Raw genomic sequence first — 20,947 nt, forward strand, 5'->3', positions numbered from 1 at the left:
TTCCAGCCAAAAAGGAACTGAGATAAGGGAGTGGGCCCAAGGTCAGCAGCACGGAAGTTAGAAATCAAGGCTGGAGGAGGAAAAAAAGAAAAAAGAAGAAATCAAGTCTTGTGACTTGAAATTCATAGGCTGTTAAGATTTGCTCAAGAAGTTGATCTAGAGACTCTGAGTATTGCATACTCCCAAAATGCTTAATCCACTTATTACCAAGTAGTAAATGAGCACCTACCACACAACATGTGGGAGCTAGCTTCCTATTTAGAGGGACAAGATTAACAAGCATTAAGCAATTATAAAACCTTGAAGCTGGCAGACCTTAATACTAACTAGACAGGCAATGTTCAGAGCCTATGGCAATGGCATCGGCCATGTGGGCTTCCTGAGGCTCACGCGTGAGGTGGACGCTAACGCGGAGTGGGCTTGACAAGCTTGTGGCCCTGACTCAGCCTCCACACTGGAGCAGCACCCTTTGTTGTGACGGCCCATGGTGTTGTTTGCTAAAACGCTGAGAACTTTCACATAAAAATCTCTATTTCTGGAATTTCATGAGCAATTGTGACACCAGGCTTACGATATCACTGCCAGCAAGGGTCACGCAGGCACTGTCCAAACCCTCGGCTCAGCGCTCCCCGCCAACGCCATTACCCGGTGACTGCGCGGGGATTTGCTCCCCTGGCTTTACAAGGATTGGGTAAAGCAGCGCACAAAGGAGACTGCCATAGACGTGAGTGGATATGCCAGCCCCATGCAGAAGGTGATACACTCATTTTCCTTCCATTCTTATTTTGGTCTAAATTTTGAAATTTAAATACAATTATGAATGTATCCTAATTTATACTAGACAATCGCATTTGACTTGTCTTTACTACATTTTAAAAAGTCTGCTGAAAAGTACTGCTAATTCGGGCCCGGCGGCGTGGCCTAGTGGCTAACGTCCTCACTTTGAACGCACTGGGATCCCATATGGGCGCCGGTTCTAATCCCAGCAGCTCCACTTCCCATCCAGCTCCCTGCTCGTGGCCTGGGAAAGCAGTTGAGGACGGCCAAAGCCTTGGGACCCTGCACCTGCATGGGAGAACCACAGGAGGCTCTTGGTTCCTGGCTTCAGATTGGCTCAGCTCTGGCTGTTGCAGCCGCTTAGGGAATGAACCATCAGATGGAAGATCTTTCTTGCTGTCTTTCCTTCTCTGTAAATCTGCTTTTCCAGAAAAAATAAAAATAAATCTTGAAAAAAAAAGGAAGTTTGCAAACTCTAAAGACAGAATACTATCTACCAGGGTGACAGAGTTGCGGCTGTCTACAATGCATGCATCCCATATGAGCACCAGTCTGAGTCCCTGTGCTCCACTTCCTTGCTAATACCTCTGACAAAGCAGCAGAAGATATTCCAAGTCCCTGCCACCCACACTGGAGACCCGGACGGAGTTCCCGGCTCCTGCCTTCAGTCTAACTGAGATCCTGGCTGTTGCAGCCATTTGGCTAGTGAAATTAACAGAGAGAAGCTATCTATCTCTGCCTCCCCATCTCTCTCTGTAATTCTGCCTTTTAAATAAATCAATCTTAAAAAATAAATAAATAAAAAGTCATTTATTCTTAAAAGTTCAACCCATTTTATTTTTTTTTATTTTATTTATTTTTATTGGAAAGGCAGATATACAGAGAGGAGAAAAGACAGAGAGAAAGATCTTCCATCCAATGATTCACTCCCCAAGTAGCTGCAATGGCCGAAGCTGAGCCGATCTGAAGCCAGGAGTCAGGAGCCTCCTCCGGGTCTCCCATGCAGGTGCAGGGTCCCAAGGCTCTGAGCTGTCCTCAACTGCTTTCTCAGGCCACAAGCAGGGAGCTGGATGGGAAGTGGAGCTGCCGGGACTAGAACCGGTGCCTATATGGGATCCCAAGGCATTCAAGGTAAGGACTTTAGCCACTGGCTACCATGCCAGGCCAAAAGTTCAAACCATTTAAAAGTTGTTTTCTTGGTCTCATGTCTCCTTGTGATGGGCAGTGTGGCACAGTTTAAATCACTACTAGAACCATCCTCATCCCATGTCAGAGTACTAGTTTAAAATAATCACTCCACTACTGGTCCAGTTCCTGCCTATTGCATCCTGGGAGGCACCAGTTGATGGCTCAAGTGCTTGGTGGGAGACATAGATAAAGATTTCTAGGTTGCTGGCTTTGGCCTGGGCTAGCCCCAAGTGTTGAGGTAATTTGGGAAGAAAATCAGTAGATGGAAATCTCTCTCTGTGGCTGTCATTCAAATAGTTAAAAAAAATTTTTTTTTAAATTTTCATGAAAAAAAAAAAAAGACAAACTGCTGAGGTAGTTGAACAACAAAGAAGGTTTCTAAAAATTTCTCCTGGCTTCAGCCTGGCCCCCAACTCTGGTCACTGCAGCGATTTAGGAAGTGAACCAGCAGAGGACAGAACTCTCTCTCCCTCTCTCTGTAACTCTGCCTTTCAAATAAATACATACATCTTTTATTTTATTTAGAAAAAAAATCTTTTTGATGTCTTCCTTTCTTTGCTAACTGAATATACATGCTGGCATCAAGAAGAAAAGTTGCATGTAGAAGGAGGGGTCCATTTGTCAGGAGGCCCTGCGGTATGACAAGCTAAGCGGCCACACCAGGATCCTGTGCGGGCGCCGGTTGGAGAGTCAGCTGCCCCACTCCCAATCCAGCTGCTGCAAAGGCCCCTGAGAAGGCCACAGAGGATGTCCCAAGGGCTTAGGGCCTCGCACCCACGTGGCTTCAGCCTGCCCCAACCCTGGTTGCTGCAGCCATTTGGGCAGTGAACCAGTGGTTGGAAGACTTCTTTCTCTGTTTCTCCCTCTCTCTGTAACTGTACCTCGCAAATCAAAAAAAGAAAGAAAAATTTTTTTTATTAAAGAGTCCATTTTTAAGGTATAGTATCAAATGTTTCTTGTGATAATATGCAGAAATATCAGTACTGAGAAAAATACAGAAAATCAGGGTTGCTTCTAGGTAAGTTTTCTAATTTTATCTCATTTAAGAAAATCAACTACAATAAAAGATAGCTCTGCTGCATAGTAATCTAAACCACGATCTCCTTTAATGTGCACAGATAAAGCATGACTTGGGGCAGGTCTTGTCCTGCATGGTAGTAACTTGCTGCTTTTGAAGTCTGCATCCCACGGGGACTGTCAGTTGCATTCCTGGCTACTCAGCTTTGGATCCAGCTCCCTGGTAATGTGCTGGAGGCAGGTGATGGTTTAAGGCCTTGAATCCTTGTCACCCATGTGGGAGGCCCTGTGCCTTTAAAATAAGAAAATACATCTTCCAAAAAGAAAAGAAAAAAAAAAAAAAAAAACCAGCTTGACTAATTTGAAATAAAAGAAAAATTTTAGCTGTAGGAATGTATTTTCTCAAATGATTTTTTTCAAACTGGATTCATTCCAAGGCAGCTGTTTCCATCCGTGGCTCCTTGGGGACCAGGAAGGAGGTTTACATCCCACTGGAAGACAGAAGGCACCTGTGACCCCAGCAAGGAATGAACACGCGAGGGACCACAGCCACCTGTGACAACTGAAGAGCTCAATATTCGGAGGAACACAGATCACTGCTGTGCTCTGACTTGCCATTTCTGAAAGCTACTTCAAATAAAAAAACTTGTGTTCAGTTTCCAAGTATCAAAAGGCACCACACAATTTAAATCACAGTATCTTCTCAAAAGGGAGGAAAAATAGTTCTTTGCAGGAGTCTTTTTCTTCTCTTCTTCTTTTTTATTTTATTTTATTTTTTTTTGGTGTCTTAAATGTCAATGATTACAAAAACTTCTGGCTTCTCTTCATTATAAACCTGCATTGCTGAATATGTGATTGCTTTGACTTCAGTTCCCTAAAGTTGGGAAAGAGAAAAAAAAAATAGGGAGAAAGAATCGTGAAATCAGAATTTGTGACTCTAGCAGCAACTCGCAAGACAGTCAAATGTTTAATATTATCTTGAAAAACTAAAAACCCTCAAGAAACAATTAGCTACCAAATCAGCACAGTATTATACACTGATGTAATAAAAATGACGGGCAGCAGGTGCGCAGTAGGAAGAGCCCTGAATTAGAGTTGGAAGACGGAGCTCAGCTTTCAACTGGCTCAGAACACTGTCTCAATTTCTTCCTTTATGCAACGGGTTGAATCAAGGCACACAAGTTTCCCCACTGTTGGGCCCAGACCCCCTTCTCAAGCCCAGACTTTCTCCTCACACTGCATGTGTCCCAGGCCCCAGGATCTCATTCAATGCTACTTAGCTGACAACATTCACTTCACCTCTTGTGATTCTGGTTTTTTCCAAGTCTAGCTGGAGAATAACGTATCATTTCTCAGGTCAAAAACTCTCTCTCCCCAGCCTTCTGATACATGACACTCCCCCACCCTGCTCCAGTTTAGAAGCAAGGATTAGATGTTCCCTTGAATTCAGTGGGCTCTAAAAACAATCTACAACAACATGCCCACAAAGCAGAACAAGCGATAACCAAACAGCATTTACTAGCTCTACAATACAAACCAAATTCCAAGATTTACCAGGCCTCTTTCCCTCCGCGATAATCAATCACTTAGTAAACCCACAGCTTACATCAAAGCCAGCTTTCTGCCATTGGGTTAGCAGGCATTCAGCACTGAACAGTAATCCTACACTCGCCACTCAAGTCCCTGTCTTCATCTATGAGATGATTTCTTATCGTTTCTTCTGGCATCATCCCTTTTCATTCTTTCAACTGTGCTTCTTGGAGAACACAGGAACAACCGGTAAGTGATTCTTTCCACCACCCAATCGCAAATCTGCTCTATCTGTACTCAGAATAGCCTTCCATGGGGTTCAACAAAGGACCCAGCCCTGCACCTACCAGAAAGCTCACTTTCCTAGTGCAGCACTTGATCCCAGACCCGCTCCTGCTCTAAAATGGCCCTCTCTTTTCTCCCTGCACTGTATACTTAAAATGACCATTAGGTCATTCTTTCAAATGTTAAAAAAAAAATACTACCCTCTCTCTTCAGCATTATCAGTTTTCCTTCTTCTGACATCATTTCCACTTAGCATACAATGGAATAACACAATCTCCCAAACAAAATAAGACAAAAACCTTCTCCCATTTGAGCACAGCTCCTGAGAGCTACTACTGTTCTATCCACCTGTTCAGTTTTCTGCAATTGCTTCCAGAAAACTATGTGTATGCTGCCTCTCCCTTCTACCACCCCTCATTCCTCCTCTAACTGAATCCAAATATTTACAAATACCAGGCTGTTGATAAGCAAGTGCAGTGGCCAATCCTCCGGCCTTATCTGTCTTGACTTCTACTAGCCTCAGTAGTATGTGCAGGCTGGGACACCCTCATCTGCTCCTTTTTCCCTTTTGGCTTCTTCTCTTCCAAGCCTAGCATCCTAGGCCTCAGCTGTTTCTCCTGAGCTTATTATTCTTTTTAAATTTTACAGTGCAACTAAATAGGGTTTGGAACTCCACCCCCAAATGATTTTCCCCATTTTATCACAATAGTATAGTCCTTCATAAGGAGTCACGATTCCATCAGCCTGTATTTTTACATGTGCCCCGACATTCCTGGCATACACAATGCCAGACAATCCATCATCCCATCATCTAGATATGTCCAACAGTTTCATTGGGAGTCCATCTCTGATTTGGAAGTAGGGATGCATTTTACATTGTGTTCACATTTGGATATGGCAGACTCTATTATGCCATCACTATACATTCCCTTAAATGAGAAGCCATGAAGCAAAGTCAACAACAGACATGCCAAGCTTATTTATTTACACTTTCTCCTTGGCAATTTTGTTTAATTCTTTTTTTTTTTTTTTTAAGATTTATCTATCTTTATTGCAAAGTCAGATGTACAGAGAGGAGGAGAGGCGGAGAGGAAGATCTTCCGTCCGATGATTCACTCCCCAAGTGACTGCAACGGCCGGTGCTGTGCTGATCTGAAGCCAGAAGCCAGGAACTTCCTCTAGGTCTCCCACATGGGTGCAGGGTCCCAAGGCTTTAGGCTGTTCTCACTGCTTTCCCAGGTCACAGCAAGGGAGCTGGATGGGAAGTGGAGCTGCCTGGATTAGAACTGGAGCCCATATGGGATCCTGGCACATTCAAGCAGAGGACTTTAGCCGCTAGGCCACCGCACCAGGCCCAATTTCGTATAATTCTACAGCTATAAATTGTTTATTCAGTTTCCAAATTTGTATTATGTTACATCTGTCTCTGAACAAAATCACCCTGCAGTCCAAAGCCTATCTATTAACTACCTTCTCCATGTAGTGTGTAACATGTTGGATTGGGTGTTTGGCACAGCTGGGTAATGACCACAAGGGATGCCTGCAGCCTGTTTCAGAAGCCTGGGTTCAAGACCTGATTCCATTCTGGATTCCTTTCCTGCTAATGTTTACCCTTGGGAATAGCAAGTAATGGTTCACACAATGGGTCCTTGATGTTCATGTGGGAGACTACAATCTGCTTCCTGGCTCTTGGCAGTGGCCTGCACAGCCTGTGCCATTGTGGATATTTGCAAGGAACCAGCAGATAGGAGATCTCTGGCTGTTTCTACCTTTCAAATAAACATATGACATTTTTAAAAATAAAGTTTCCCTCTCTCTTTTTTATTTATTTGTCTATTTGTTTGTTTGTTTTTAATTGGAAAGGCACATCTACAGAGAGAAGCAGACAGAGAGAGCAAGATCTTCCATCCGATGGTTCACTCCCCAAGTGAGGGGAGGGGAGGAGAAGGGGGGACAGGGTGGGAGGGGAGGGGAGAAAATAAAATAAAGTAAAATAAAATAAAATAAAACTATTAAACTACTCCTGAGGCTGGTACAGTGGTATAACAACGAATCTACCTGCTAGTGCCAGCATCCCAAATGCGCGCCAGTTTGTATCCTGACTGCTCCGCTTCCCAATCCAGCTCCCTGTTTGTGGCCTGGGTAAGCAAGGGAGGATGGCCCAAAGCCTTGGGACCCTGCACCTGTGTGGGAAACCCAGAAGCTCCTGGCTCCTGGCTTTGGGTCAGCTCAGCTCCGGCATTTGTGGCCATCTGGGGAGTGAACCAGCAAATGCAAGACCTCTGTCCATTTCTCTGTAATTGGTCTTTAAAAAGAAATATTTTTCTAAAAAAATCTAACCACTCCTCATCATCTCTACCAGCAAAATCTTAGTCCATGTTATCATCTATTTCCCATGTAGATAGCAGTAAAAGCTTCTAAATGGGTCCCGGCACAGTGGCCTAGCGGCTCAAGTCCTCACCTTGAATGCGCCAGGATCCAATACAGGTGCCGGTTCTAATCCCGGCAGCCCTGCTTCCCATCCAGCTCCCTGCCTGTGGCCTGGGAAAGCAGTCGAGGATGGCCCAAAGCTTTGGGACCCTGCACCCATGTGGGAGACCCAGAAGAAGATCTGTGCTCCTGGCTTTGAATCGGCACAGCTTCGGCCGTTGCGGTCACTTGAGGCGTGAATCATCAGATGGAAGATCTTCCTCTCTGTCTCTCCTCCTCTCTGTATATATCTGACTTTGCAATAAAAATAAATAAATCTTTTCTTTAAAAAAAGCTTCTAAATGGCTTCTCTGGTGCCATTCTTATCCCTTTGTCGTCTATTCTTGGTCATTTACAAGCTCAAATTAGATCATTTAACTCCCGTGATTAAGCTTCTCTCCTGGCTCCCCCTCACATGGAGTAAGCACGCCACTTCCGGGCCTGTACAAGCTCATCTCCTAGTCTCCCCCTCACTCTCAGATCTAGCAGCAACATGGTCCGGCTCACTCTGGCATCTTCGCACCTGCTTGTTCCGCCTGGCAGAGTTCCTCTCCTTGCCCTCTCCTCAGACGTGACCTCCACAGCCTGTGTTTTCTGATCTCCCTCTCCTCTCTCCCCACTACTCTCTCTTGACCCACTAGCAAACTGTTTATCAACTCAAATTAGGTTGTTCAGTTGTCTCCACGCTTGTCAGAAAATCTGAAGCCCAGGGAGGGTGGCAACCCTGCATGTCCTATTATCTCTCTAAAGGGCCTAAGGTAATGGCTGGTACATTCAAAGCAAACATTTTATTTACACAAAAATATATTTATAAGGGCTGCTTTGTGGCTCAGTGGGTTTAGCCCTACATCAGTATCTCATCAGAGTGCTTTGAGCCCTAGGGGCCCTCCTTCCAATCCAGCTTCATGCTGACATGCCTGGGAAGGTAGCAGAATGGCTAATGGCTCAAGTGCTTGGGGCTGTGCCGCTCAGGAGGGAGATTCAGCGGGGAGTCCCTTGGCCCCGCCTGGCCCAGCCTCAGCCACTGCAGCATGTGGAAAATGAAACTGAAGATGAGTGATAACCTTCCTCTCTCCCTGTCTTTCTGTCACTCTGCCTTTGAAATGAATAATTTCTTTTATTCAAAATGAATATTTAAATTTTTTTTGATTCTCAAGGTAGTACACTCCAGCCTCACCATCAAATTAGGAAGTTTTTGTCTTAATATGCCAAAATAAGCTTATCTTTTAATTCTATTTTCCATAAACTTTCTGTAAAAAAAGCATCTAATATCTGAACATAATATATCTGACACATCACAGCAATCTGAGCAAAGCTCATACATAGCAGTTAACAGAACGAACTGATGTTTACTAGCACACTTATAGACTCTATAGCATAGAAACATAAAATATTTTTGATGTCTGGATTAGAAACATACCTGAGGGTGCTTGGATAATGAAAATTCTTCTCCCCACCTTAAGAAACAAAATTAAGGATTAAGACTTAATATTTGTGCTCTACATTATTTAAAATTAAAATGTACAGTCTTACAATCAGGGTAAAGATGCCTGAAAGCTACAAGAGGTAGGAGGGATGGGGTTGTAAACAAATCTCATTTTTGTTTTCCAGCAGGTACAGGTGCTAAGAGACTTACACACAATAGCTATTGGGAGCTCTCAAGACTGACCATGTGCGTATGCTGGATTTTCCATAAGCACTGCTTAATGAGTATTATTGCATAAGAGAGTACCATGTTTAAATTTTTCATAATACAGGCCTGGCGCTGTAGCCTGGTAGCTAAATTCCCTGGTTTGCATGAGCTGGGAGCCCATACTGGCACCAGTTCTAATTCCGGCTGCTCCACTTCCCTTCCAGTTTCCTGCTTCTGGCCTGGGAAAGCAGTTGAGGATGGCCCAAAGCATTGGGACCCAGCACCCACATGGGAGACCTGGAGGAGGCCCTTGGCTTCCAGCTACGGATTGGATCAGCTTCAGCTGTTGCAGCCATTTGGGGAATGAACCCGTAGATGGAGGATCTTTCTCTCTCCTTCTCTGTGTATCTGCCTTGCTAGTGAAAATACATAAATCTCATAAAAATTTTTTTTCAATATACTTCTGTCTAGAAAATTAATAATATCTTCCCAGGGAAAAGACAAGTCTGAGTGTCACAAATGCAAAATACTCAATTGCGTAATATGGTCTGAACTTGGATCTCATCCTTTTAACTTCCCCCAAAATTTCCATAATCTGTATACAGAAAACCCTAAGCAAGGTACCCTCCTAGAACCTGGGAGAAATGTACTTTACTCCCTTTAACATTAATGTGGCTGAAAACCATAATGTGTTTTAGTAGAAAAGGATACAGTTTAAAAATTCTGTTTAACTATTTATTAAGTACCCTTTGCAAAAGCCTTTCTCCTTACTCATTAAGAAAAAAGAGCAGGCCAAGAAAACAGAAGATTTGACTTGACAAAAAGAAACAAATAAAATTCAATATAAAGTGGAAAGAATAAGACAATAATAAAAATAACCTATAAGCTATTAGGTAATTAAGAAACTTGGAGGAGCCCGGCACGGTAGCCTAGCAGCTAAAGTCCTCGCCTTGTATGAGTCGGGATCCCAGACAGGTGCCAATTCCAGCAGTCCCACTTCCCATCCAGCTCCCTGCTTATGGCCTGGAAAGGCAGTCAAGGATGGCCCAAAGCCTTGGAACCCTGCACCTGCATGAGAGACTTGGAAGATGCTCCTGGCTTCCAGCTTTGGATCAGCTCAGATTCAGCCGTTACGGCCACTTGGAGAGTGAACTAACAGATGGAATATCTTGCTCTCTCTCTCTTTCTCTCTATGAATATGTGAATTTGCATTACAAATAAATAAATCTCTAAAAAGAAAAAGAAACTTGGAGGACCCAGCACAGTAGCCTAGAGACTAAAGTCCTTGCCTTGCATTTGCAGGGATCCCATATGGGTGCTGGTTCTGGTCCCAGCAGCTCCACTTCCCATCCAGCTCCCTGCTTGTGGCCTGGGAAAGACCTTGGGACCCGGTACCCATGCGGGAGATCCTGAAGAAGCTGCTGCCTCCTGGCTTCAGATTGGCTCAGATTCAGCCATTATGGTCACCTGGGGAGTGAACTAGCAATGGAATATCTTGTTCTCTGTCTCTCCTTTTCTGTGTAGATCTGACTTTCCAATAAAAAATAAATCTTAAAAAATAAAAACAAACTTAGGAAGGGCCACCACAGCGGTCCTACAGGCTAATCTTACACCTGTAAGCACCGGCATCCCATATGGGCACTGGTTTGTGTCCTGGTGGGCTCCACTTCCCGTCCAGCTACCTGCTTATGGTTTGAGAAAGCAGCAAATCATGGCTCAAGCCCTTGGGATCCCACTCCCCTGCTGGAGACCTGGAAAAATCTCCTAGCTTCTGGCTTAGACCAGCCCAGCTCTGGCCGTTACAGCCATGAAGTGACACGTAGAAGATCTCTCTCTAATTTTGACTTATCAATAAACAAATCAACTTAACAAATGAATAGATTTTTTAAAAAGTGCATATCTATGACAAAGGATATGCATTTCCCATCTACAACAGAATTATCTATTGCTAGGTGAGTTTATCTTTGAACATACACACACACACACACACCTCACTCCCACTGAAGCTCAACAAACTGCAGACGAGGTATGACAGCCAGAATCAGCTCTGTTGTGACTAGGCTCCCGGGATCCTTGCCTCCCCGAGGTGTCTCTCAATGCTCAGTCTGCAGAGCCCCTCTGGAAGCAAGCAGTCCTTGGCCTTGACCCGGCTGAACCTTCCTGCACACCTCACTGTCTTCATGAAAGCTTCCACCTGGATACATTTTAGGACTTGCTACTTAACAAAAATTGTAGGACTTACCCAATTGATCGTATTTTAAAATTTCTTTGATCAATATTAAGTACTTTTACTTCCTAAAGAGAGAAAAAAAAAAGATTTTAATTTAAAAAATGTTCGAAATGGATTACTGAAATATGTCTAAGTGGCTGCAATTTCTGTGAAGCAAAGAAAATTAAACTTAATTAAAATAGAACAATATATATTTTAGGCAAATAATGCTTTTAATAAACATTATCAAAGAAATCTTTTAAAATGTAGTGAAAAAACAAACAAAAATGTAGTCGAAGAGGGCCCAGCATGATGACTCAGTGGTTAAATCCTCCCCTTGCACACACGGGAATCCCATACAGGCAACAGTCCATGTCCCAGCTGCTCCACTTCCCATCCAGCTCCTTGCTTGTCACCTGGGAAAGAGGTAGAGGATGGTCCAAGGACTTGGGATCCTGCACCTGCATGGGAGAACCAGAAGAAGTTCCTGGCTCCTGGCTTTGGATCAGCTCAGCTCCAGCCATTGTGGCCACTTGGGGAGTGAGCCAGCGGATGAAAGATCTTTATCTCTGTCTCTCCTTCTATCTATAAATCTTCCTTTCCAATAAAAATAAAAATAGATCTTTAAAAAAAACTGTAGTCGAAGAATATGAGTCCAAAGAATTTTTTCTCAAAGAATTTCTGTATACATGTTAGAGAAGATAGACACAGAGCTTCAATCCATCCAGACCATTTTCATAAAGTGCTGCAGACACTTAAGACACTTAAACCTATAGGGCACCCTATAGGGTACGGGACTCAGTGGGTGGAACACAGGCGGTGGAGCTGGCAGCGGAAGGAACGGGAGAATCCCTGAACTCACAGGACAGAGGAACTAAACTGCAAATGGAACAAAAGGAACATGTGGATGGGCATAAATACAGCTCAAACTTGGGAGACGCATCCAGTGTGGATGAAGACAGCAAGTGCATCCTTATCCTAGAATCCTAAGAGTGACAAGTGTGTGAACACAGATCTACACTTGAGCTTAGCCAAAAGACTGAGAGGCTGTGAACAAAGACCTAAACGCAAAATGTACGCAGAACCCAGGATTGCCAAGAAATGGCTACGGTCATGCAGCTGTCACAGTTTCTACAAATCAGGATCATTGCACAAATCTGCATGGTTGTTCTACATCTTGTGTTCTGTTTCAAGTCAGGCATTTTACTTTAAAACACAGAGAACCCATTTGTTCAGTGAAAAAGGAAAAAAACCTCGCTTACCCGGGGTATGAAGAATGTGTCGGCACTAAACTTATAAAGCCATTCATCCAAGAAGTGGAAGAGAAGAGACTGCAAGTCATCTCCTACACAGGAACACAAAGAGTCACAATTAAAGGCTGTTTAGTAATTCTGCTAACAACTTGTTTGAATTTTAAAGTGCAGTGAATTTCATAGGGTAGCTGAAACAGGAAGAACAGGCTCATCATCGCTTTTGCCATTGTTTTTGGAAAAATGCACTCAGAACACACACAGGTGTACCAGCTCCCCGCCTTGGCACTGAACAGGTTACCTTGGGTTTCCACTTCCACTGTCTGGAGGGGCTCCACAGTGCCAGTGTCAGTCATGTAACCAAACATGGCCATCGCACACTGCTCAAATGCTTCTTCCAGCGTGTCTCCCCATGCGTGCAGCCTAGAAAAACACATTCAGTCCAAGAGAGAAAACTCAACATCAAGGTAAAAATAAAAGGAGCATGATAAACACAAAACTAAAGGCCCTGGTCAAGTCAATGGCACTGGGACTGGGTGTGTTTTAGACCATCATTTTCACATTCAGAAAGAATCAAAATGAGAGAACAAGAATTAAAGTCAGGACACCAAGACTTAAACACTAAGTGTTCCTCTTGAAAAGAACCAATTCTGGCTGTACTCACTGGACATCTGCTGTATGATCCAAATCTGGGGGAGAGAAGGAAAAACACTTTTAAGTTGCTAAACTTAACTTGAAAATCACAATTCTAGCTCATCATTTAGAATGTCATCCCTAAAGAACAAGAAAGAGGGAGTTAGGGGGCTGGGGAGGGCATCCTCAAGGTTTCGTTATCCATTTATCCAAAAAAGTGAACTGCTTTTATAGGGTTGTTATTATTTTTTAAAATATTTCTTATTTAAAGAGCAGATTTACAGAGAGATGAAGAGACAGTGAGACTTTGCATCTCCCATTGCTGATTCACGCCCCAAGCGGCCACAAAGGCTGGCAAGGAGCTGATGTAAAGCCAGGAGCCTGGAGCTTCTCCGACATCTCCCACATGGGTGCAGCAGCCCAAGAACTTAAGCCTTCTTCCACTGCTTTCTCAGGTCAAAAGCAGGAACCCAGAGCATAGGAGCAGCCAGGACATGCACTGGTGCCTATATGGGATGCCAGCACATCAGACTATGGCTGGGCCCCCGGGTTATTATTTTTAAAGCCAAAGTTTATATTTAAATGAGTGACAATTTTTAGAAGGCAGTAGGGTCAGGGTCTTCTAGATGATCTACAAAATGTGCAGCCAGTTCTCCATAAACAAACATCATCTCCTGTAAACATTTTCCTTCAACAAAACAGATCCATCTCTTTCCTAAATATCTGTTGTGTGGGTGATCAATTGTAGGAACTATGTCATCGTCAAACATGAGCAATTCTGGACTTCCCTTACGTTTTAATACACAGGTCGCTTAACTAGATAAAAATAGTCTAGAAAGAGCTTTTCCCTGATATCCTCATTGGAGAAGACGAAGCTGTGACTATTACGTGCTCCCATTGGACATTCCCATTGTCCATTCCTCGCCTTGTGTCGTGACCTCCATCACTTCTTCCCACTGAGGATTATAGACTATTAGAGTTAGAAGGCATCTTGGATGTCGCTTTACATCAATTCTTTAACTTACAGGAAGACACCTGAAGTGCGGAGGGTTGTGTGGCGTGTTGATTAGAGGTAGTGATGGGACAGAATTGAGGTTTTCTAATGAAGAGTTTGATGCGTTGTGCCATGACCTATCATATTCTGCTGGCACTCAAGGTTCACATTCATCTCTAACTCGCTCAGAAATATTTCTTAGGACTGAGCAAGTTTCAGGCATTAAGGGGACATGACCAGTGCAGATGACAAACTAAAACCATGACAGGAATGAACTCTGGAGAAATGAAAGCACATGTGCATGAAAGACATAGAGTGTTCAGGACAACTTTATTTACAAAAATTAAGAATTCAATGTCCATCCAAAAACAAAAAAGGAAAGAAAAGCATCAACTATGACTACATGCATAAACATGAATAAGAAAACATTTTGCTGGGTGGAGACTGCAGAATTCTCAGCACAAAGCAACTGTTTATCCACACCCATGCACTTGACCATCCCTAACCCTGGCTTCCTAACAATACAAGTCCTCGTTCCGGGATGACAGCAGTCCCCCGTGAATACAGCTTCTTGAAATAGCTCTCTGGGGGCCAGAATGTACTGTGTGTTCCAGTCAACACCTGGCATGGGCCGCCAGCCTCCCATTCTTACAGCACGGACTGTGACTATGTATCTCTTCTAACTCAAGAGTGTCTTTTTCAAGGCCCTGAGATATGGTTCTGTACAGAGGGGACTTTTGTCTCCTGCTATGTAGGGGAGAAACCTCACTCTGATAACCTTTAATGACAAACACAGCCGGTCTCATAGCATTCACCCTGACCCTCCCACCTCTCCGATGAGCGCCTCCCTAGGAGCTCTCCTCCTCCTCCATTATCCCTATAAAATGCTCAGTAGTCTATATGTAAGTTAGAATGAAGCTCAGCTCTTTCCTATTGTTGGTAATCACGGAAAAAGATACATATCTTTCCACCTCTCCAACCAATATCCAGTTATGTGTATCCTTAGTAGGACTAAAGAATTCAAATAGAAATCTTCAGTTACTACAGCTGGTTAAGCCTCAGCCCATATCCAAGCATCTGGGACCGAATCCTACCTTTATTCCAGTCCAGCCACCTACTAATGCACCCTGGGAGGCAGCGGATGATGTTCAGATCCTTGGGTCCTGTCACTCATATAGGAGACCTGGAGGTCCTGGTCTGTTACAGGCATCTGACTGTTACAGGCATCAGGAGAATGAACCAGCAGATGGAACACTTCTCCCTTTTTTTTTTTTAATATTTATTTTATTTGTTATTGGAAAATCGGATATGCAGAGAGGAGAGACAGAGAGGAAAATTTTCCATTCGTTAATTCATTTCCCAAGCGACCACAATGGAAGGAGCTAAGCTGATCCAAAGCCAGGAGCCAGAAGCCTTTTCCGGGTCTTCCATGCAGGTGCAGAATCCCAAGGCTTTGGGCCGTCTTGACTGCTTTTGCAGGCCTCAAGTAGGGAGCTGGATGGGAAGTGGACCACCAGGATTAGAACCAGTGCCCACATGGGATCCCAGTGTGTGCGAGGCGAGGACTTTAGCTGCCAGGCTATGGCACAGAGCCCTCTCTCTCTCTTTCAAATCAATTCAAATGCAGGGGAAAAAAAACTCTGGAAAAAGAATCAACACTGTGTGATTTCACTTAGACAAAGTTCTAAAACAGGCAAAATCAAACTGTCACAACAGAAAACACAACATTGTTGGTTTCAACGGGTGGGGAGTTGGCTGTAAAGTACAAAATGTACTTGTCTGGGACGGGAATGCTCTGAGGATTGGCAAACATCTATCTTCTATCAAAACTCACTGGACTTTACCTCTTAACACTGTGCACTTAGGGTCTGGTGCAATTATCCAGTGGCTAAATCCTCATCTTGCACACACTGAGATCCCATTTGAGCACTGGTTATTCTTCCAGCTGCTCTATTTCCCACCCAGCTCCCTACCTATGCCCTAGGAAAGCCACAGAGGATGGCCCAAAGTCTGGGGACCCTGCATCCATGTGGGAGACCCGGAAGAAACCCCTAGGTTCTGGGTTCAAAACAGCTCAGTTTCAGCCATTGCAGCCACTTGGGGAATGAAGCAATAAACAGAAGATCTTTTTGTCTCTCCTTCTCTCTGTAAAATATGCCTTTCCAATAAAAATAAATAAACTTAAACAAAACAAATAAAAACAGACCCAGTGCTGTAGCCTACTGGCTAAAGTCCTCGTCTTGTATGGAGCGGGATCCCATACGGGCACTGGTTCCTGTCCTGGCTGCTCTGGTTCCCATCCAGCTCCCTGCTTGCGGCCTGGTAAAGCAGTAGAGGATGGTTCAAGGCCTTGGGACCCTGCACCCACGTGGGAGACCCGAAAGAGGCTCCTGGCTATGCATCAGATCAGTTGCAGTCATTGCGGCCACTTGGGAAGTCAATCAGTGGACGGAAGATCTCTCTATAAAATCTGACTTTCAAATAAATAAATAAATAAATTGGACCTGGTGCAGTAGCCTAGTGCCTAAAGTCCTCACCTTGCACACATTGGGATCCCACATGGGTGCCGTCTGTAAACCAGCTGCTCCACTTCCCTTCCAGCTCCCTGCTTTTGACCTGGGAAAGTAGCTGAGGACGGCTCAATGACTCGAGACCCTGCACCCACCTGGGAGACCCAGAAGAAGCTCCTGGCTCCTGGCTTCAGGTTGGCTCAGCTCTGGCTGTTGTAGCTATTTGGAGCTATTTGGCTGTTGTAGCTATTGAATCAATTAACAGGTGGAAGATTTTTCTCGCTGTAAATCTGACTTTCCAACAAAAATAAATCAATCTTTAAAATAAATAAATAAATAAATCTTTATAAAACAAGAACAAGAAGAAAAAAAATTGGGCACTTTACTCAGGGACGTTCACATTTTTAAAATCTGGTTAAAAAGACAATACCTTTTCAAATGACACTGATATAGGACAGTGATCCTCATATTTTATTTCTGGCTTCAGGAATCTATTCTCTTAAAAACTATTGAGGATCACAAAGAGCCTTTGTTCATAGGGTTACAACTGTTACTAATCAGATTAGAATATTTAACTGAAAAAAATTTTTGAACACTTATTAGCTCATTTAAAGAGAATAAGCCTCCAATCATTTTTTAAAAATGCATGTCCTTTGGCAGCGATCCATAACTGGAAGACTATTAAGACCACTTGAGCAAGTATCTCAGCATGCCCCACATCTGGGACCTTGGGCGGGTGGGAGACTGGGTGGGGATTCTCCCTCAATATCCCCCTTCACCTCAGATACATAAATAATATAATAAAAATATATATTAAAAAAATGCATGTCCTCAACAACAGTACATATTTTTAATGTAAGTTCTAAATATTGTCAATATTTTCAACCATTAATAAACTGGTAATATAAAAAAACAAAGAAAATAAGCCCCAGGGCCAGTGTTAGGGTATAGAAGGTAAAATTTCCGCGTGCAATGCCAGCATCTCACGGGGGAGCCAGTCGGGCACATCCAGCTCCCTGCTAATGGTCTGGGAAAAGCAGTAGATGGTGCAAGCTCCAGGCTCTGCCACCCACAGGGAAGCTCCTGGCTAAAGCCTCGATCAGTTCTGGCTATCCCAGGAGCAAACCAGTCAATGCAAGAGCTCTCTCTCCCTCTCTGTGTAATTCTGACTTTCAAATAGATAATAAATCTTTTTAAAAAGAAATTAAACAGGGTCTTTATTCAAAGATTAGTTGCAATGTGGTCTTGGATGCCATAGCAATGAACTTTTCATACGTCATATATCAAAAGTCATCAATCTATTATAATCTCAGAATGGATCTTTTCTATGTCTGATTACACTTAAAAGCCTAAATTTTATCATAACCAGCAAGTACTATCAGTTACTTCCTTGATGTGATAGATTACTTTGATTATTTTCAAGAAAATACCTGCTAAATAACTGAGTAACCACAGGATGGCTTTCAGCCAGCCTTTCGAGAAAAAGCTGGTATTCCACAAGTCTAATTAGTTCAGAACCCAACACAACGGCTCCATCAGCCAATCCTCCACTCAGAAGCACCAGGATCCCACATGGTCACTGGTTCGAGTCCCAGATGCTCCACTTCCCATCCAGCTCCCTGCTAACAGTCTAGGAAAGCAGTTGAAGATGGCCCAAAGCCTTGGGACCCTGCACCCAAGTGGGAGACCTGGAGGAAGCTCCTGGCTTCAGATTGGCTTAGAACCAGCCCTTGCAGCCACTTGGAGAGTGAAGCAGCAGACAGAAGATCTTTTTCTCTGTCTCTCCTACTTTCTGTAAATTTACCTTTCCAGTAAAAATAAATAAAAATTTTAAAAGAAATGTTATGACCAAACATATAGAAGAAAGCACGTGAGAGTTTACCATCTCCGAGTCTGCAAGGTCTTCTTTTTTTTTTTTTTTTTTTTCTTAAAGATTTTATTGTTATTGGAAAGCCGGATATACACAGAGGAGGAGAGACAGAGAGGATCTTCCATCCGGTGTTTCACTCCCCAAGTGAGCCGCAACGGGCTGGTACGCGCCAATCTGATGCCGGGAACCAGGAACCTCCTCTAGGTCTCCCACGCGGGTACAGGGTCCCAGTGTTCTAGGCCGTCCTCGACTGCTTTCCCAGGCCACAAGCAGGGAGCTGGATGGGAAGTACAGCTGCCGGGATTAGAACCGGCGCCCATATGGGATCCCGGGGCTTTCAAGGCGAGGACTTTAGCCGCTAGGCCACGCCACCGGGCCCCTGCAAGGTCTTCTTAAATTAACATCCTACATACCACAGACAGGGATAATACATTTCAAAATATAAATACTAACTTCTACATATTAAAAAGACAACAACAAAAGACAAAAAGTGTTAAAAACAGGAACATATACACCCCAGAAGGAGAAATACAAAAAGCTCTAAAGATACTGGACTCCGTTCAACTTAACTTATAATAATAAAACTGCAAAGAGGATGGTGCTGAGCTGCAGCAGGTAAAGCCACTGTCTGTGACAACAGCATTCATATGGGAGCCAATTTGAGTCCCAGATGCTCCTCTTATGGTCCAGCTCCCTGCCAATGCACCTGGGAAAGCAGCTGAGAATGGTCTAAGAGCTTGGATCCCTTCATCCACATGGGAGACCTGGAAGAAGTTCCTGATTCCTGGCATCTATTATTATTATTATTATTATTATTATTATTATTATTATTGGAAAAGCAGGTCAGATTTTACAAAGGAGAAACAGAAAGATCTTCCATCCACTGGTTCACTCCCCAAGTGGCCGCAACAGCTGGAATTGAGCTGATCCAAAGCCAGGAGCCAGGAGCCTCTTCTGGGTCTCCCATGGAAGTGTATGGTCCCAATGCCCTGGATCATCCTTCACTGCTTTCCCAGGCCACAAGCAGCGCCCCAGGATCAGAAGTGGAACAGTTGGGACACGAACAGGAACCCTTACTGGATGTCCACGCCACAGGTGAATTACCTTGTACCCACTGCCACCACCCCGACACCAGGAAATCAAAATTCAGAGAAAATAAAGTCAGATTCTTGCTTTCCTGGTAACAGGCACTTTTAGAGATGACCTTAATTCTTGTTCTGCTTTTAAGATTTATTTATTCGTTAGGAAGGCAGTTATAAAAAGGGAGAGACAGGGTGAAGGAGGGAGAAAGGAGAGAGCTGGGCCAGGAGCAGGCCGGGAGCCAGGGACTCCAGGGGCGTCACCAGCAGGGGAGGTGGGGACATGCTTTCCCGGTGCTTAGCAAGGTGCAGGCTCCCAAGCGGAGCAATCGGTCTTCGAACCCGGGAAATCCAACGCCCTACAACGCCCGAGCCGCAGGAGGCAGCTGAATTAGCTATGCTACAAGTCTGCACTACACCTTCACATCCATTATTTAGTCATCTAATACAGCAATTGAGACACAAATACAGTTACATTTACTTTAAATCACTGAAACAGTAAATGGCAAAAACTAAGGCTTCCTATCGATAGGCCGGGGACACCACCAAGTGAGAAATAAACTACCCAGCTTCCCGGGTCCTCGAACCCGGCTAATCCCCATTCTAACTACCACACTGCTAACACCCACCAGGCGCATGGGATCGGGCACCAGTGTGCGGAATCCCAAGGCTTCTCGACTCTCAAAAGCCTGCAAGATTTTTTGTTTTGTTCTGTTTTTCTTCTGCATGTCCTGGAAGAGGAGAAAAGAGACACTCCCGAGGGCAACGGGCACACGCCTGAGGAACCCACAGGGCAAAGGCGCAGGGAGGAAGAGGGCGCCCGTGTGCCTGGCTCTGGAGAGGGAAATGAGCCGCCTACTCACACTCGTACTTCCGATTGACTGGAGGATACTTGGCCTTGATCGCCTTCTGCTCTTCAGTCAAATTGTAATCTCTGACATCTTCCTCGCCCTGCGCCATGACTGCCAGAATTAGACACGCTCCTTCCGCCCAAAACCTGCCGGCTTCGACCCTTACATTACAACTTCCGCTTTAGACCCCGCCCCTAGGTCCGCATCCTTAAAGGACCAGGACTCCAATGCTCAGAACCCGTGGGCGTCCCTAAGCTCGTGGTGTGCCGACCCAGGGCCCTGCTGCCCGGATCCCCGTATTTGAAAAGCCAAGGCCTAGTCTTCGGCTCTTTTCACTAAATCTTTTCTAAAATACGAAGGAAACTAGTTGACACCTTAGACACCTCTAGGTGTGACGGGCGGGGCCTTTCTCTCCGCCTCAGTCCCCCGAGTTGATAAGAAGATGTCAAAGTCTCCTAAATTTCTCATCTCAATGCTTTTCTCAAGGGGTTTTAGGCTTAACAGCATTAAAGAAGATGGCGGCCCCGGACGGGCGCGAGCTGAGGTTCTCACGTGACTGAAGACGAGTACAACCCGCTCCCCCCCCCCCGCCCAACTCCGGCGCGCGCGCAATGGTGAAAATCGCCCCTGGGCGGTGGGGGACAGCGGTGGA

The 20,947-nt window shown here is 44.4% G+C and overlaps 1 protein-coding gene across 4 annotated transcripts; it reads right to left on the minus strand.

Moving 5' to 3' along the window:
• Nucleotides 1–3,049: 3,049 nt before the first annotated feature.
• Nucleotides 3,050–20,835, minus strand: ZBTB8OS (zinc finger and BTB domain containing 8 opposite strand). Of its 4 annotated transcripts, XM_004591613.3 has the most exons (7): nucleotides 20,308–20,834; nucleotides 13,023–13,047; nucleotides 12,660–12,781; nucleotides 12,371–12,453; nucleotides 11,142–11,194; nucleotides 8,687–8,723; nucleotides 3,050–3,856 (listed from the first exon to the last, which is right to left on the minus strand). In XM_004591613.3, exons 1-7 carry the CDS (start codon nucleotides 20,402–20,404, stop codon nucleotides 3,770–3,772), a joined length of 504 nt encoding a protein of 167 aa, XP_004591670.1. In that variant the 5' UTR covers nucleotides 20,405–20,834; the 3' UTR covers nucleotides 3,050–3,769. The 4 variants fall into 4 exon arrangements, with proteins under 4 accessions (XP_004591670.1, XP_012784263.1, XP_036350209.1 ...); XM_012928809.2 differs by lacking the exon at nucleotides 8,687–8,723 and having other exon boundaries at nucleotides 20,308–20,835; XM_036494316.2 differs by lacking the exon at nucleotides 11,142–11,194.
• Between the last annotated feature and the right edge of the window lie 112 nt (nucleotides 20,836–20,947).

The sequence above is a fragment of the Ochotona princeps genome, chromosome 2 (genome assembly GCF_030435755.1).
Source record: "Ochotona princeps isolate mOchPri1 chromosome 2, mOchPri1.hap1, whole genome shotgun sequence".
In the NCBI taxonomy this organism is placed as follows: Eukaryota; Metazoa; Chordata; class Mammalia; order Lagomorpha; family Ochotonidae; genus Ochotona; species Ochotona princeps.

What these genes read in the sequence shown, in the direction of transcription:
- ZBTB8OS (XM_004591613.3), bottom strand. Translation starts at nt 20,404, where the DNA reads ATGGCGCAGGGCGAGGAAGATGTCAGAGATTACAATTTGACTGAAGAG. An exon ending in GATCATACAGCAGATGTCCA is followed by an intron (nt 12,782 to 13,022) that starts GTGAGTACAGCC and finishes GTGTTTTTCTAG; the next exon opens with GCTGCACGCATGGGGAGACA. An exon ending in CATTATCCAAGCACCCTCAG is followed by an intron (nt 3,857 to 8,686) that starts GTATGTTTCTAA and finishes TCCCAACTTTAG; the next exon opens with GGAACTGAAGTCAAAGCAAT.